Source organism: Balaenoptera borealis (assembly GCF_965194805.1).
Source record: "Balaenoptera borealis genome assembly, chromosome: 7".
NCBI classification, from domain to species: domain Eukaryota; kingdom Metazoa; phylum Chordata; class Mammalia; order Artiodactyla; family Balaenopteridae; genus Balaenoptera; species Balaenoptera borealis.
In genome coordinates, this window is record NC_138864.1 from 124,873,450 (window position 1) to 124,887,899 (window position 14,450).

General features: G+C 54.1%; 1 protein-coding gene and 1 pseudogene across 7 annotated transcripts in view; one reads left to right on the plus strand and one right to left on the minus strand.

Moving 5' to 3' along the window:
• PRKAG2 (protein kinase AMP-activated non-catalytic subunit gamma 2) overlaps positions 1-14,450 on the minus strand; it is a 282,829-nt gene that overhangs the window by 186,972 nt on the left and 81,407 nt on the right. For all 6 annotated transcript variants that reach the window (XR_014246663.1, XM_082398971.1, XM_082398968.1 and 3 more), the window contains exon 3: positions 12,548-12,827. Coding sequence is in view for 5 of the 6 variants with exons in the window: in XM_082398971.1 (XP_082255097.1) it covers positions 12,548-12,827 (280 nt within the window). In the remaining variant the exon portion in view is untranslated. The remainder of the gene's footprint in view (positions 1-12,547; positions 12,828-14,450) is intronic.
• Positions 5,282-6,705, plus strand: LOC309632654 (taste receptor type 2 member 134-like; annotated as a pseudogene). Its single transcript has 2 exons — positions 5,282-5,324; positions 5,374-6,705. The product of its transcript is annotated as a taste receptor type 2 member 134-like (transcript).

Below are 14,450 nucleotides of genomic sequence, written 5' to 3' on the forward strand. Positions count from 1 at the left end.
CCCCACCTGCTCTCTCGAAAATCACCAATGATTTCGAGGTCAAATCTCGAGGAAGTGGCAGCAGCTGGACGGCCTCATATTCAGCCTTCTCTCCCCATCTGGGAAGAGTGGGGGGCATCTGAGCCACACGGCACCCTCCCTCACTGACCGTACTCTTGCGATGGACGACAGATCATAGGCCAAGCTTGCGCTATGGATCTCAGCCTCCCATCTGTTAAACGGCGTCGCTTTCCCATGGAAGGTCCCTGTATCGGTTTCCTGCTGCTGCCTGTACCAGGGCACCACAAACCAGGTACATCAGAAATGGGTTCCCTCACAGTCTGAAATCGAGGTGTCAGCAGGGCCGTGCCCCTTCCTTGCCTCTTCCGGCTTCTGGTGGTTGCTGGCAACCCTTGGGTTGTAGACCCATCACTCCGGTCTCTACCTCTGTCATCACGTGATGCTCTCCCTGTGGGTCTCTGTCTTCCCATCACCATCTTCTCATAAAACACCAGTCATAATGGGTTAGGCGCCCACCCTACTCTAGTGTGACTTTACCTTAACTAATTACACCATCAGGGGCTTCCCTGGTAGCGCAGTGGTTGAGAATCCGCCTGCTAATGCAGGGGACACAGGTTCGAGCCCTGGGCTGGGAAGATCCCACATGCCGCGGAGCAACTAGGCCCGTGAGCCACAACTACTGAGCCTGCGCGTCTGGAGCCTGTGCTCTGCAACAAGAGAGGCCGCGATAGTGAGAGGCCCGTGCACCGCGATGAAGAGTGGCCCCCGCTTGCCGCAACTGGAGAAAGCCCTCGCACAGAAACGAAGACCCAACACAGCCAAAAATAAATAAATTAAAAAAAAAAAATTACACCATCAATGAGTTCATTTTCAGATAAGGTCACAATCGGAGATGCTGGGGGTTAGGACTTCAACGTATCTTTGTTGAGGGGGCACAATTAAACCCGTAACAGTTATTAGAAGGATTAAATGAAACTGTGTGTCTTTATAATCCACCTAACATTGTCTGAAATCAGTTCTTTATCTCGCTCAGTTCCCCAACAAGCCCTTGCCTTGAATTCCTACATGACCCCTGCATTCCTGACCCGCTAACTTGATGCTGACTATGACCTTGTGGGCTGGGATCAGATGCCTTCCTAACACTGGAGGACGATTCTTTCCATAATGGTTTGAGTGTCTGATGCGTGCAGAGCCTACGGGGAGCCAGTGCACCTGCAGGAAGTGTACCGAACAGCAATTTCACACTCAGCTTCATCTCCTTCTGTGACGCCACGTGAGTAGCAGTACGACGGCAAACCCAAACGGGGCACCCAGCCTACATCAACATCTTCTGGAAAGAACAGAGGTTCTGTCATCACCTCTCACACAAGCTCAGCGGAGGGTGGGGAAGCGGTGGGCTGAACCCCGGAAGGCTTTGTTCTCGAATATCACTCATGCAAACAACAGCATGTGTCAAAATCCATCTCCTTTTTCTGGGGGCGGGAAGGAGCTGGCAGGAAAGCTCTTGTCAACAGCAGACCTTCTGGAGGAAGTGATGGCGGGTGGGACACTGGGAGGGGGGACGGGGGAGGAGGGAAGTGAGGCCCACACGAAACACACTTTCCAGAAAACCGTCTCCTCCTCCCAGTGTCAGGAATTTTCACCCTTTGGGTGGTTTGCATTTGATTCTCTTCTAAGCCAGGTCTCTGCGGGTTGTCTGAGGGCAGTGTCAGAGCAGCTGCAGCCCAGATGCTCGCTGACACCCATCTGTAGCATCCCAGGACCAGGAGCAGAGCCGAGCCTCTGCTAGACAGAGACTCTGAGATGAAACATTCGCAGGGGAAGGAAAGGGCCCAGGATTTCCCTGAGAACCTCAGGCTGACCAGAGAGCCGGTGACTGGCTGAGAAGAGCCAGCGTTTGGCCAGTGGCGCCCCAGGGCGGCCAGGCCTGTTAGAGAGATGGAAAAGCTCCTGCACTGGGTGGGTGATGGCCATGGCCAGAGACCTCCTGCCCCTCCTGAGACGTCCAGCCCACTACCCAGCAAAACGGTTACCCTAAAAGGTAACCCACAGGACAAGGTGCCTCTAGTGCTAAGGCCGGGACCCCCCTCTATCCCCAGGGGTCTGGTGCTGGGCCTTATTTTGAATATCATCAGGTTAGACAGCCATGGAGGAGAACGGACAGACCTGAGTGGGCACTGATGCCTCAGTGTGTTCAGCAAGCCAGGGGTCAACCCTACGGAGCCACATTGGGATGGGCAGGGTATCCCGCAGTCCTCCCTGGCCTGACTGCTCACTGGGACGCAGAGGCAGAAAAAGAGGAAGAAGGATCTAAGTTGAAAACATATTCTCTATTAAAGTGTTTTACCCTCCACACGACACTCGGAGTCGAAGCAGAAAAACCACTAACTGTCTCCAAACCTCACCGTGCGGTTGGCGAGGTCACGTCAGAAGGACGCTGCTTCGTACCGAGGGCAGAGGGAGGGGAGTTAGCTGCTGCGGCCCGAACGGTGAGCTGAGCTGCAGGTGGAGGCCCGGCAGGACCCGCTGCCGTGGAGCCCCGGTCGGCCTCGGGCACCGTGGTTAAGCCCGTGCCACATCTCCACCCAGACTCACGGTTGTGCATTTCTACCAACGCAGCTTCATCTCAACTTCTGACCCCAAACATTATTGGCCCAAAGAGATCTCTTTACAAAAAGAAAATCTATCTTCCAAAGACCAAAACTGCCCGTCACCAAGAATATTAAAGGATATGGCTCTGAAGGCAATTCTCAAAGAAGACTTTCAAAAATAGGAGACGTTATTGTTCCTCATCGTGGAAGGAAGAATAAATGGTCCAGAGTCTGCACAGAGAAGAGCTTCCTCCCCGTCTTGCCACGCCCGAGGGGCCCAGATTAGGGGGGTCAGGCCTGGTCCTCTTTCGCATCAGCCATACCCCAGCCCCGCTGCGCAAATCACTGCCCGACCACCATGTCACGCTCACAGCACTCCTCCCGGAAGGAAGGAAACAGCACCCGATGCACCTGAAGGCTCGTGCTTATTCGGAGCCTGAGTCACTAGGGCTTCTGATGTTCCGTTTCACAGCTAGAAAATCATTCTTTGGGACTAAGCCAAAACGAGGTCTTTGCTTCTGAGAGTAATGTAAATGCTCCCGAGAGAAACATCTCCCCTTGAGCAAGATGTGTACTTTTCTGTCCTCCTGAAAGTCTGAATAGGAGCCTGGGAGAGAAAATCTTGACCCCCCCAGGAAGAAGAGGGAAATTCTACAAATGTCCGGGAAGATGGAATCTGGGATAAGTTAAAATGACTAACCTTGAAGTGTTGGTCGGGTGAGAGAATTGACGTGTTCTCAATTCCCTGTCAAGCAAGGCTGTACACAGACCCTGTGAACCTTGCCCAGTTCCAGAAGCATATTCAAGAAAGTCCAAGTTATGTTCTTGAAATTCACAGGCTGCCTCATTCCACAGAGGAATTAAGGTACTTTACAAGGAGATACAGGACACACCTGGATACTCTAGGTTAACAGCAGGCAGAACTGACGCCCTGACAGGCCGCCCCTCCGCCATGGGGCACGTGAGCTGGGGAGGAGGGTCTCACGTGCACAGACCACCTGAAACCATCCACCTGGCTGGGCCCACACCCGTGGCCACCCCGTGGCTCCCCTGGCTGCGGCTGGAGGATGATCTGAGCGCTCCCAGCCATTCCTGTGCGGAGTTTATTCCAGGAGAGAGCAGGCCCTGCGCCAGCGGAGGCCGGGAGGAAGGTCCTGGGGACCCTGGGCTCGGGGGAGGCCCTCCCGCCTGTGTCTGTGGCTGCTAGAAGGCAGTGGGAAAGCACGAACTCCCTGACAGCACCGAGCGGGACGAGTGCTGGTTTGTGCAGGCACAGGGCTTGTAGGGGCCTGAGCGGGAGGATGGAAGGGGGTATCAGACAGGCCTGTCGGGAGGCAACCGAGAACCCGCAGGCCGGGCTGGCGGCAGGGCTGTTCCCTCCCGCGCCCCATGGGGTCTGATGCTAACCTTCTGGCAGGGGGGTGGGAAGGATGAGGCCTGGTGGTGGGCCGATGTCCATGGAAACTTGGAGCAGCTTGAGGGCTGCACCGAGCAGGAATCGGGTGTGAGGTGCAGGCGCCCTCTCGTGTGAAGGTCGGGGTGGGGGAAACCTCTGCTGGCGGAGCCCCCCACTTTGGCTGGGGAAGGAACTGTCGTTCCTTTGTTTTTTTTCTGAGCTTTGCTGCATTTATCCGGCCTGCAAGGATGGGCAATGCCTTGTATTCGGAGTTTGAGGAAGCCTTGAAGAGTAGGGTACTGGAGGTAAAAGCGGATACCACGTGAGTTCAGATCCTGGTTCTACCACTTACCAGCAGTGTGGCCTTTGCTCAGTGACTTAGCCCCTCTGGGCCTCAGTTTCTACTTTGATGAAAATGGTCAAAATCTGACGTCGTGGAGTTTTTACGCAGATTAACATAACGATCGATGTTAACACATCAGGGAAACTCATGTTTTAAGGGCAGACTCCTGGAACTCCAGTACGGAGCCCGCCAGTTTAGGCGGCAGGAGCAGCCACTGGAGGTAACAGGGAGCCTTTTCTTAGTGCTTCCAAGACTTGTGCACACAAATGACTTCCTTCTCCACCCACTCAGCAGGTGGGTCTTAGTACAGTACGCACAGGATACGGAATAAACTATTAAGCCGGGACATGAGAGGCCAGGGAGGGTTTGTGGTTACGGGAGGGAAACGAGGTTAAGGACATCTTTTAAGGAAAAGTTAGGAAAGACATAGTACGGTGAGAAATAAAGGGCAAAATATGGGTATTCTCAATCACCCCTGGAGCCTCTCTTCTGTTACCATTTCCCTACATCTGGCTCTGATAAAGAGCAGCAAATACGGGTTATGCAAACAAGAGACGGGGTATCACTGGGCTGGGAGGGATCTGCATGCCCAGAGAAATGACAAGCGTCCTCCTTTCAAATCCTGGAGGACCGGCAGGGGTCGGGGTGGGGAGGTGGTGGGATGGTGGCGGTGTCGGCTGGTAGCTACGCTTTTGCATGAATCCAAGGAGAGCCTCTGGGCCTGAGGTCTCAACAGAGTGGCTCATCCAGAGAGGCTGTGCTTCCCCGTGGGTGTGTCCCAGCCCCGGGGGTAGAAGTCTCCCTGGAGGAAGCGCCCCCCTCACCCGTGCTGACCCGCATGGGCGTCTTCTTCCTGGAGCCGGTGGCTGCCAGGCTGCAGAGCGGCTTCACAGTCATCGCGCTGCGCCGCAGTGGGACGCTGGCTGATGCCGGACGCTGCCCGCAGGCGACATGGCTGTGGCCCGCCCGGCCGCCTCCCGGTTCCGTCCGCAAGGCATGGCCCTCCAGAACAACCTCCTGACTTCCTTTGGCTTTGGTTCCAGATGTTTATTTCAGAATCTCCTGCAGCTTCATCAACACTCTCACGTTCTGGCTGACCAGCTGGCTTGCTGTCTTCTACGGTGTGAAGATAGCATCCTTCTCTCACCCCATCTTCTTCTGGCTGAAGGGGAGGATTCCTCGGTCAGTGTCCCAGCTGCTGCTGGGCTCCCGGATCCTGTCTGGTCTGACCGTCGTCTCGTCAGCCACCGAGAAGTCAATTCTTGTGCAGATGGTTGCCACCCAGAGTTCCCATGGAAACGACACCCTGGCTGGTAGAACACAGACCGTCCCTTTGCGCTTTTTTCTACCTCATGCAATTATCATGTGGTCAGTTCCATTCCTCCTGTTCCTGGTGCCCACCCTCTCACTCGTGTTCTCGCTGCGCCGGCACTTGGGGCAGATGAGGGACCGCAGACCCGGCCCGAGTGATCCCAGCACCCGGGCTCACACCATGGCCCTGAAGTCACCTGCCTTCTTTCTCATCATATTTCCTCTGCCTGATTATCGTCGTTGTGAACATGCCAACCCTCCAGAAGCACCGGCACTGGGCCTGGGAGGCGGTGACCTATGCCGGCATCTGTCTGCACTCCAGCATCTTGGGGCACAGCAGCCCCAAGCCGAGAAAGGCCCTGAAGAAGAGGCTTCGGCGAGCCCTGAACAAGGAGCAGTTTGTCTTGAGTTGTCAGTATCAAGAACCTCTACCACTGCACAAGCCCACGAGTGGCACGAATGCACAAGGTTTGGGGCTCTGTCCTTCTCTCTTTCCATTTCCTTCTTTTTTGCCTACCCTTTGTGCGCCCCCATTAATTCTTTTTCCATCCCTCTCTGTTTCTGCCAACCGTTCCAGGGCTCCTAATCCCTGGTCTGGGTCCCAAGCCACCTTGGACTAGGATGGTGGCCTCATATCCTCACAGGCCTTTCTCACTCTCTACACAAGCAGCCCTAATAATATTCTCCCAGCACCATTTTGGTTCATTCTCCCTTTACAGAGACCTGTAATGGCTGTCAGCTGTCTCTGTGGTCAACCTAAAGTTTTTTTTTTTTTTTTTTTTTTTAATTTTTATTTATTTATTTTTATTTATTTATGGCTGTGTCGGGTCCTCGTTTCTGTGCGAGGGCTTTCTCTAGTTGCGGCAAGTGGGGGCCACTCTTCATCGCGGTGCGCGGGCCTCTCATTATCGCGGCCTCTCTTGTTGCGGAGCACGGGCTCCAGATGCGCAGGCTCAGTAGTTGTGGCTCACGGGCCCAGTTGCTCCGCGGCATGTGGGATCTTCCCAGACCAGGGCTCGAACCCGTGTCCCCTGCATTGGCAGGCAGACTCTCAACCACTGCGCCACCAGGAAAGCCCTGTTTTTTTTTTGTTTTTTTTTTAAATGGTGACATAGGTTGTCTCATACCATCCCCCCCCACCATCAACTGGCCTCTTCGTCCCTGCTGTGCTCTCAGAGCCCAGTCTCTCTCTACTTCAGCCCAGGAAAGCTTCTTTCTGTCTCCCCACGTGCTCGTCCCCGCAACCTGTGGTCTTCTGGCCCATCTGGAACTTCCTTCTGTCCCTTCTCTGCCGTCCTTGCCATTCCCTTCTTTTGCGCCCTTGCTTAAGACCAGTTCCACCCATGGAGCCTTTTCAGTTTGGTCCCAGGAGAGTCTGAGGGCGTACATGAGTTTTGTGCCGTCACAGGTCCTGTCCTCGATTCTGCGTGTTCGCTGTATGTTGAATTAAAAGGAATCGTCTGATATGGAAATGCTTTTAGGTATTGGCCAACAGAAGATCGAGAAAGCAAACAAAGTTAAATTTGCTACAGTTCTTAATTTTGAGAATCTTACTTTTCCTGTCCGCTCACCCGGGAAGTGGACCCTGCGTGCGGACACCTAGGAGACTGGTCTCCAAATTAACCTGGGATGCAGATTACTTAGCGTCCCAGAGTGTGTGCAAAATGGTCCACTGGATGTGGAAAGAAAAGTGTGGCAACTTTAATTTCTGTGTATTTTGATCTCTTCCTTTAAATGTTTAAATTAAATTAATTTTTTGGTGTGTTTTATGATGTACGTAATGTATTCGTAGAGTATTACAAGCACGTAAGTAAAATAAAGGAATATGCATATGGCAGAAAAAAAACAATGCTCATGTACAATGCACTTCGAACGTGCATAGTAGACACGGATTATTATCAATGATTAGGGAGCAAAGCTTAGTAATGTGAAATGCAGTCCTTCTTGAGGTCCTGCCTTGCTGACTATGCAAGATTGTTTTTGCTTTTAAAAAGACTTTCATCTTATTATTTGCAGTTCAAGAACATACTGACGTGCACTTCCCTTTCCTCATCTACAAAGGCAAAGTCATCCTCAATCAAGTTGTAAAAAATCTTTTGGAGATAAGATTTGCTGTTTTCTGGAAGCTTCTACTGCCACATGGTCACGTAAGACTTCTTGGGAACTAGACAAGGCGTAAACATGTCCTACTTTGTGGGTCACGTGGTCTCGGATAGCTCAACAGCTCAAGTCTGCTGCTACGTGTGAAAACAGCCGCAGGGGAAAGAAACAAGGGCGTGACTGTGTCTCAGTGATTAATGTACACAAATTAATAAAGGATTCAGGCTGGATTTTGTCCTGGGCTGCAGTATGCCGACCACTGTATTAGCCAAGGAGGCTGTATAGCACGTTATTGCTTTGCTTGGGGTAGCTGACCCTGATCCTCTAAGGGAATTAGGTTTGCTACTAACAGCGGGCCTGGGAGGAGTGTGACGAAAACCCCAGAGTCCCCAAGACGTGTCTTTTTTTTTTTTTTCAGTATCTCACTGTGGTCCTGATGCTGCCATCTTTAATGGATTGTTTTTTGTAATTTATTTTATTTTATTTTTGGTTGTGTTGGGTCTTTGTTTCTGTGCGAGGGCTTTCTCCAGTTGCGGTGAGCGGGGGCCACTCTTCACTGCGGTGCGCGGGCCTATCACTGTCGTGGCCTCTCCCGTTGTGGAGCACAGGCTCCAGACGCGCAGGCTCAGTAGTTGTGGCTCACGGGCTTAGTTGCTCCGCGGCATGTGGGATCTTCCCAGACCACGGCTTGAACCCGTGTCCCCTGCATTGGCAGGCAGATTCTTAACCACTGCGCCACCAGGGAAGCCCCCAAGACGTGTCTTGAATCAACTCGCCACTGGGCCCGGAGACCAGGGGAAGGCCACAGCCACTCCATGCAAGCAGCCCCTCCAAGAGGTAGGGTCCTTCTAGAACAAAGGGCCGGTTTTCCTCCCTGGGCAAAGAGCACCAGCCAGCCTAGGTACTCGCTGGTCCCGAGACCAGACATAGCATCTGGAACTGTAGCCTCCATCTGTATTACCCGTCTTGTTCTTGAAGTGTCTGAAGATTGAATTATCTCCTTTTCCTTTATTCCCCTTTGAAAATGATTGTGCTCAGAATTTCTGTCTTCCCTCTTTCTTTCCCCTAATAATAGACGGCAGTGTTTACCAATCTTGAGTGTCACCTGGGGGGTTGGCTGCACCTTTAGGTTCTATGTCTATCATGTAGGCTGAAAGTCACCGGACAGAAGGACAGGGTGCCGACAGCACTGGAGGAGAAATGGGAACTTCATTACTTCGAGGTGGAGGACTCAGTCCGTCACGCTGGCATCCTTAGTGGTGGTGCTTGGACATGATGCTGGGGAAGCAGCAAGGACACTCACCACTGTGTGTAGGGTGACTGGACTGAGTTCCGTGAGGGAATCTTTGGGAGGCTGTGTGTGCACACACGCTGGGCGGTGCACAAGGAGGGTGTTACAGCTGCCTGCAGAGCTGCCAACTGCGCCTCTTCTCCAGGAACTTCCTGCTCACTTCCTGGGTGGGTTCTTGGTTACTCTGCTTTTGCTGCATGATCCTGCCTCCCAGCCCCCCAGTAACTGATTGATTCAGAGATCCCAACTGGGCTAATCAGCGATCCTATAATGAGGAATCTGGAATGGTAAATGGAGAGACACGAAGACTAGGAATTCTCTGGCTCTCCATGAATTCTTGCTGCCAAGCCCCCCAGAACCAGCCTGGTTCCTTCCCTTCCTGAGTCCTGAGCATTCAGCTCTTCTTTGAATTCTGTAAATACACCCAAATCCTTCCAATAAATTGTCTTCCTTGTTTTAAAAAAAAGAGGGGTGGGGGGAAGTAAAAGGATGGGGACCAGAACTGGATTCAGAAACCAGGCTAGAAACGTATCCCTGCAGGCCCCTCATACACATTTGGTTCTAAGATTTCCAGCAGGCAATGCAGACAGGGAAAATTGGGTCGTTACACGATCGGTGTCTATGATAGACAAAAACGATCCAGTTGCTCAGAAGTACAGCTATTCTCGGTACCGAGACAGGAAATCTCTCCCAGGGGGCTCGTGTGACAAACGGTGTCTTCACGACATCTTTCCAACAGACACAGCGGGTTTCATGGGCAGCTGTTTATCCAGACCCTCCATACAGGCCGCTGGCATTCCTCTCAAGCTCAGTTTTGTGAAGTCAGATCTGGGGCAGTGGGAGCAATATCTAGTCTGGGCACGTTGACCCGGGCGTAGGTTCAGGCAGGAGGAAAGGCAGATAGATTGTGTACCCGCCGCGCAAGCCTCACAGCAAAGCCCAGTGACAACATCAGGTGGCCTGAGCGGAGGCCCCGTGGATAGTACACACACACTGCCTGGACACGGACGCAGACCTTCCTGCCTCACCACTGGGCTGGGCAGGGCTGGTTTCCCACGTCCTCGGGGAAGGTCAAGGACGTGGGCTCGGTGGTTCAAGGGCAACAGCACGGGCTACTGTCCTGGGTCCAGCCCCGCCCTGGTCTGAACACCGGCTCCCAGAGAGCTTCTCTGAAGAAGCCGAGCCCCCGCCCTGACCTAATCAACGCATGTCTTTACAAGAAAGCCCCGGCCACTCCACGGCCTTCTTGAGCCCCGCCTACGGCCACCCAGTCAGACAGCAGAGAAGCCTTAACTAGCCACACTTGCTGCACAGCACACCTAACAAGACACACCTTTGCTGCACAGCACCTAACAAGACACGCCTTTGCAGCTGGGTGCTTTCTAGCACACTGAGTGGCCTTTAAAAACACTGACCAGAAAAGGGCAGCACGGACTCCTGCTTCCCGGGAAGCTGAACATCTGGCCCGTCTTCAGGACCCAGCATCCCACCTGCTGGCTCCCCCAGACCTCCCAGACCCCATATCTTGGCTGCTCCTTTCTGCCTTCAGAAATGACCCTGGTCTTGGGACTTCCCTGGTGGTCCAGTGGTTAAGACTCTGCGCTTCCCCTGCAGGGGGCATGGGTTCCATCCCTGGTCAGGGAACTAAGATCCCACATGCCGTGCAGCACAGCCAAAAAAAAGAGAAAGAAATGACCCTGGTCTTAACAGAATGACCACCCTACACCCACAAGTCCTGCACCTCCCCAGCCAGTGACATGAATTGCAGATCTTGGCTTTTCAATGTAACCTGTGTACTGGGTTGGATGGTGTCCCCCCCAAAATTCATGTCCTTCCAGGAACCACAGAAAGCGAACTTATTTGGAAATAGGGTCATTGCAGATGTAATTAGTTAGGAGGAGGTCATCCTGAAGTAGGGTGGCCCTCAATCCAAAATGACTGTTGTCCTTAGAAGAAGAGGAGAAGCAGCAGCACAGAGACACAGACACAGACACATGGCGGGAGGGGGCCACGCGACCATGACGGTGGACACAGAGGCTGGAGTGCTGCTTCCACAAGCCAAGGAGCGCCCGGGACCGCCAGCAACCCCAGGAGCTAAGAGAAAGGCCTGGAACAGATTCTCCCCTAGACTCTTCAGAGGGGCCATGGCCCTGCTGACGTCTTGATTTTGGTTTCTGGCCTCTGGAACTGAGAGAATAAATTCCTGTTGTTTAAGCCACCCAGATTGGGGTACTTTGTAATGGCTGCCCCAGGAAATTAATACGACCTAGTTCTGTTGTAAGCAACCCAGGCACAATGCCACCTTTGGAGAAACAGGACACCTGGTGAAGGTCTGGTATGACATCCCCTCCCCTCTGAGAGGTGGGGCGTGATGGCACATTTGAGAATTTCAGGACCCCTGACCAGGAAACTGGGGATGCTCTCTAGGGTGCTGGGATGTCCGTGCTAGGACACACCTCCCTACCTGGCTTCATATCTAAGTTCCTAACTGCACGTCACCCGTACTGTCTGTGTGAGGACCACCTTGTCCTGTGACATTTGTACCCTTACACATAAGTGCAGTCATCGTGGGGAATGCCTTTAGGGGTGCTAGGAACGATACCCCAAACCACCGAAAAAAATTAAAGAAGAAAGTTCCCCACCCTTTCCTTACAAGTCACGGAGACCGAAACTGCACTTGGGCTGGCCTTGCAGATAGAGCAATAGCTCCAACCTACAGGTCCTCTTGCAAATACAACCCGGAGAGAAAGGAGGACCAATCCAGACACGATGCCCAAGGGCAAGCTTGTTTTCCAAATCATTGTCTTCGATAGGAACTTCCTATGTCATCAGAAAGAGTCGTAAAGAGTAGGGAGATGCACTAAGACACGGGGACGGTGAAAATACACTCCATCTACTTTATGGTTCCCCTTGTATATTTCTAGATACGATCAACGGTGCTCAGTGGAGAATATTTTATCCCTAGATCACAAATACTCATGAGCCTAAAGAACTCTCTCTGAAACACACATTTGTTTCCCCTGTTTCTGTAACAAATCAACCCCACCTACCCAGGGCCTGAGACAGAAAAAGTCAGGATGTGCCAGAAACAGGTTCACTCAAATCCCCAAGACGCCAAGCCGTAAGCACTGGGGGCCTGCACGGGGCAGACCAAAGAAAGGGCTGGGCCCTCTGGCCCCAGGCGTGGGCCGCTACTGATTTCCAGAGAAGGCTGGAGGCTAGCGCTCCACGTGGCTGTCCTCACAGCCATACTGTGAGTATCGGGGTATTTACATTAACCCCACAAGCCACGCCATACTGGGTGGATTAGTGCAGGAATAAAGCGACAGGTGGAAACACGTTGCTCTGGAGATAAATTTGTTCCTGGGGGACAGACCAGACGCACGCACTCAGCACCATCAGTAACAGCCACCCGGCCAGCTTTGGTGTCCCTGCAGGTGGCACCGCGGCCAAGCGGCTGTGAGCAGCCCCCCGGCAGCCCTGCACCCACCTGAACAATAGCATCAATGCCTTACTTTTTCTGGAGCGGGAGAAGAACCGGATGCCCCCGGGCGAGGTAGACGGGTTGGAGTTGGGGGAAGATTCTTTGGACGAGGAACGGAAGATCCCGCTGAAGCTCATGCGGCGGGGGGAGCGCGGCGGGGACTCCTGGTAGGAGAACGGGAACACGGTTTTGGGGGAGCCGGGGCTGGTCTTGGGCCTCACGGGAGCAGACACGGGGCTGGAGGGCCGGTGCTGGGGGCCTCTGGAGAAGAAGCCTTTGGAGGGGCTGCCTGAGCCGAAGGGGCTGTCCACCTGCAGACAGACAAGACAGACAGACAGACGGACGGGTGAGGTCACTCAGAGCCTGTGAGGACGTGTCCCTGTCGTGCCTGCCCTCCCACTGTCGCCCACCATCCAGCTGCTGCCACGACACCCGGCCCGAGAAGCAGCCCCAGGCTCTTCCACAGACAGAGGCGGCCCGGGGGAAGGACCGGACCCCAGGACGACCCACCCACGGGCTGGGCCGCAGCATCCAGGAGCCCACTGGCCCCCACCCAGTTCCCTGGAAGGGGCTTCTGGAGGTGCGGGAGGACAGCCAAGCAGCCGAGAAGGCTCGAAACACGGCACCTTCCCCCTTCGTCCTATTCGCGGCCCCGTCTCCTGGCCTTCACTCCTCAAGACCTCGTGTCTGTCCTTCTCGAAGTCTGACTACAGATCTGATCTCTCTGATCTGAAAGACAGTGGGCCCAGGGCTCCGTCCTGAGGGGACCCTGGCGTGGGAAGTGATGAGGTGTTCACCTCCAAGCAGCTTCGGCGCTGGAGTAATGGGGGCTGCAGGCAGAGGTCGGGAAGAAAGCGGACAAGGCCGCAAAGCTCTGAGGCTCACTTCGGTGATGACTTGCAATTGTAGTTATGGTTTGAAAACTTACTGGACTCCATATTTAAGCCAAGGCACACAACTCACAGACTCAAGGAATTTCGAACGTGTCCTGCTGGTGGGTTTAGCAGCTGGCACTCCCATCTGAGTGCCTGGGCCTGACCCGCTTGCCTCTGGGCCACCCTGGAGGGTATGTAGACTCCCTAAGCCTCCGGCTCCTCCTGCGTGAAATGAGGGGTCGTACCTGCCCCTCAGGGCCGTCTGAAGGGGCATCGGCCAGACCTGATGCACAGGAATTGTACTCTATACATGACCTGCTGCCGTCCCGTGGGTAAGCCTGCAACACAGGAGCCAGAAGGGCCTCGGGGCCCACCCAGCTCTGCAGCAGAAAAGGAAAAAACGACGTGTCCCCTGGGCTCCGCACGGCAGGTGCCGACCGGTGCACTGAGCACAGGGCAGAGGCAGCCTCTGTGCCTCTATCCACTGGGGTGCCTGCCTGGACCCGGGACCGCTGTGAGCTCCTCCACCACTAGAGGGTGCCCCCGAGCTGGGCTTGGAGTCCCTTTAAGGAAGTGATGCCCTGTGGGGACCCTCAACCGCACGCCCCCTTCTCCCTGAGACCCTCCACCCTGCGTTAAAGGACCAGTGTGGCCATGGCGGGGAGGGGTGCAGAGGCTGGCCCCGTGCCAGTCCCCTCGCCGAGTGGGATTCTGAGGCAGAGGCCGAGCTTCCCCAGAGCCATATAACTCAGGCTCTCCTCCTTATGGAGAAGTTCAAGGTTTTCTTTTTCTAACCATTTGGTACGAAAAGCATTTAGATTCTCTGCCTCTAGAGTACTGGGTTCAGCCACTATCCACCGACCTAAGGGACTCAAGCTTTCTGAGGCTTTTCTGCATCGTAAGAGTAATGAACACAGAGAAGCTTTTGGAGTAGTGGGCGGCGTGCCCCTGTGGACGTGGGGGTGGGGCGCAGGGACAGCAGGCCCAGGGGTGGAGGAAGACCCCATGGCAGGGTGGTACATGTCAGGGTTCTGGTCAAAGATACAGGAGTCTGAATCC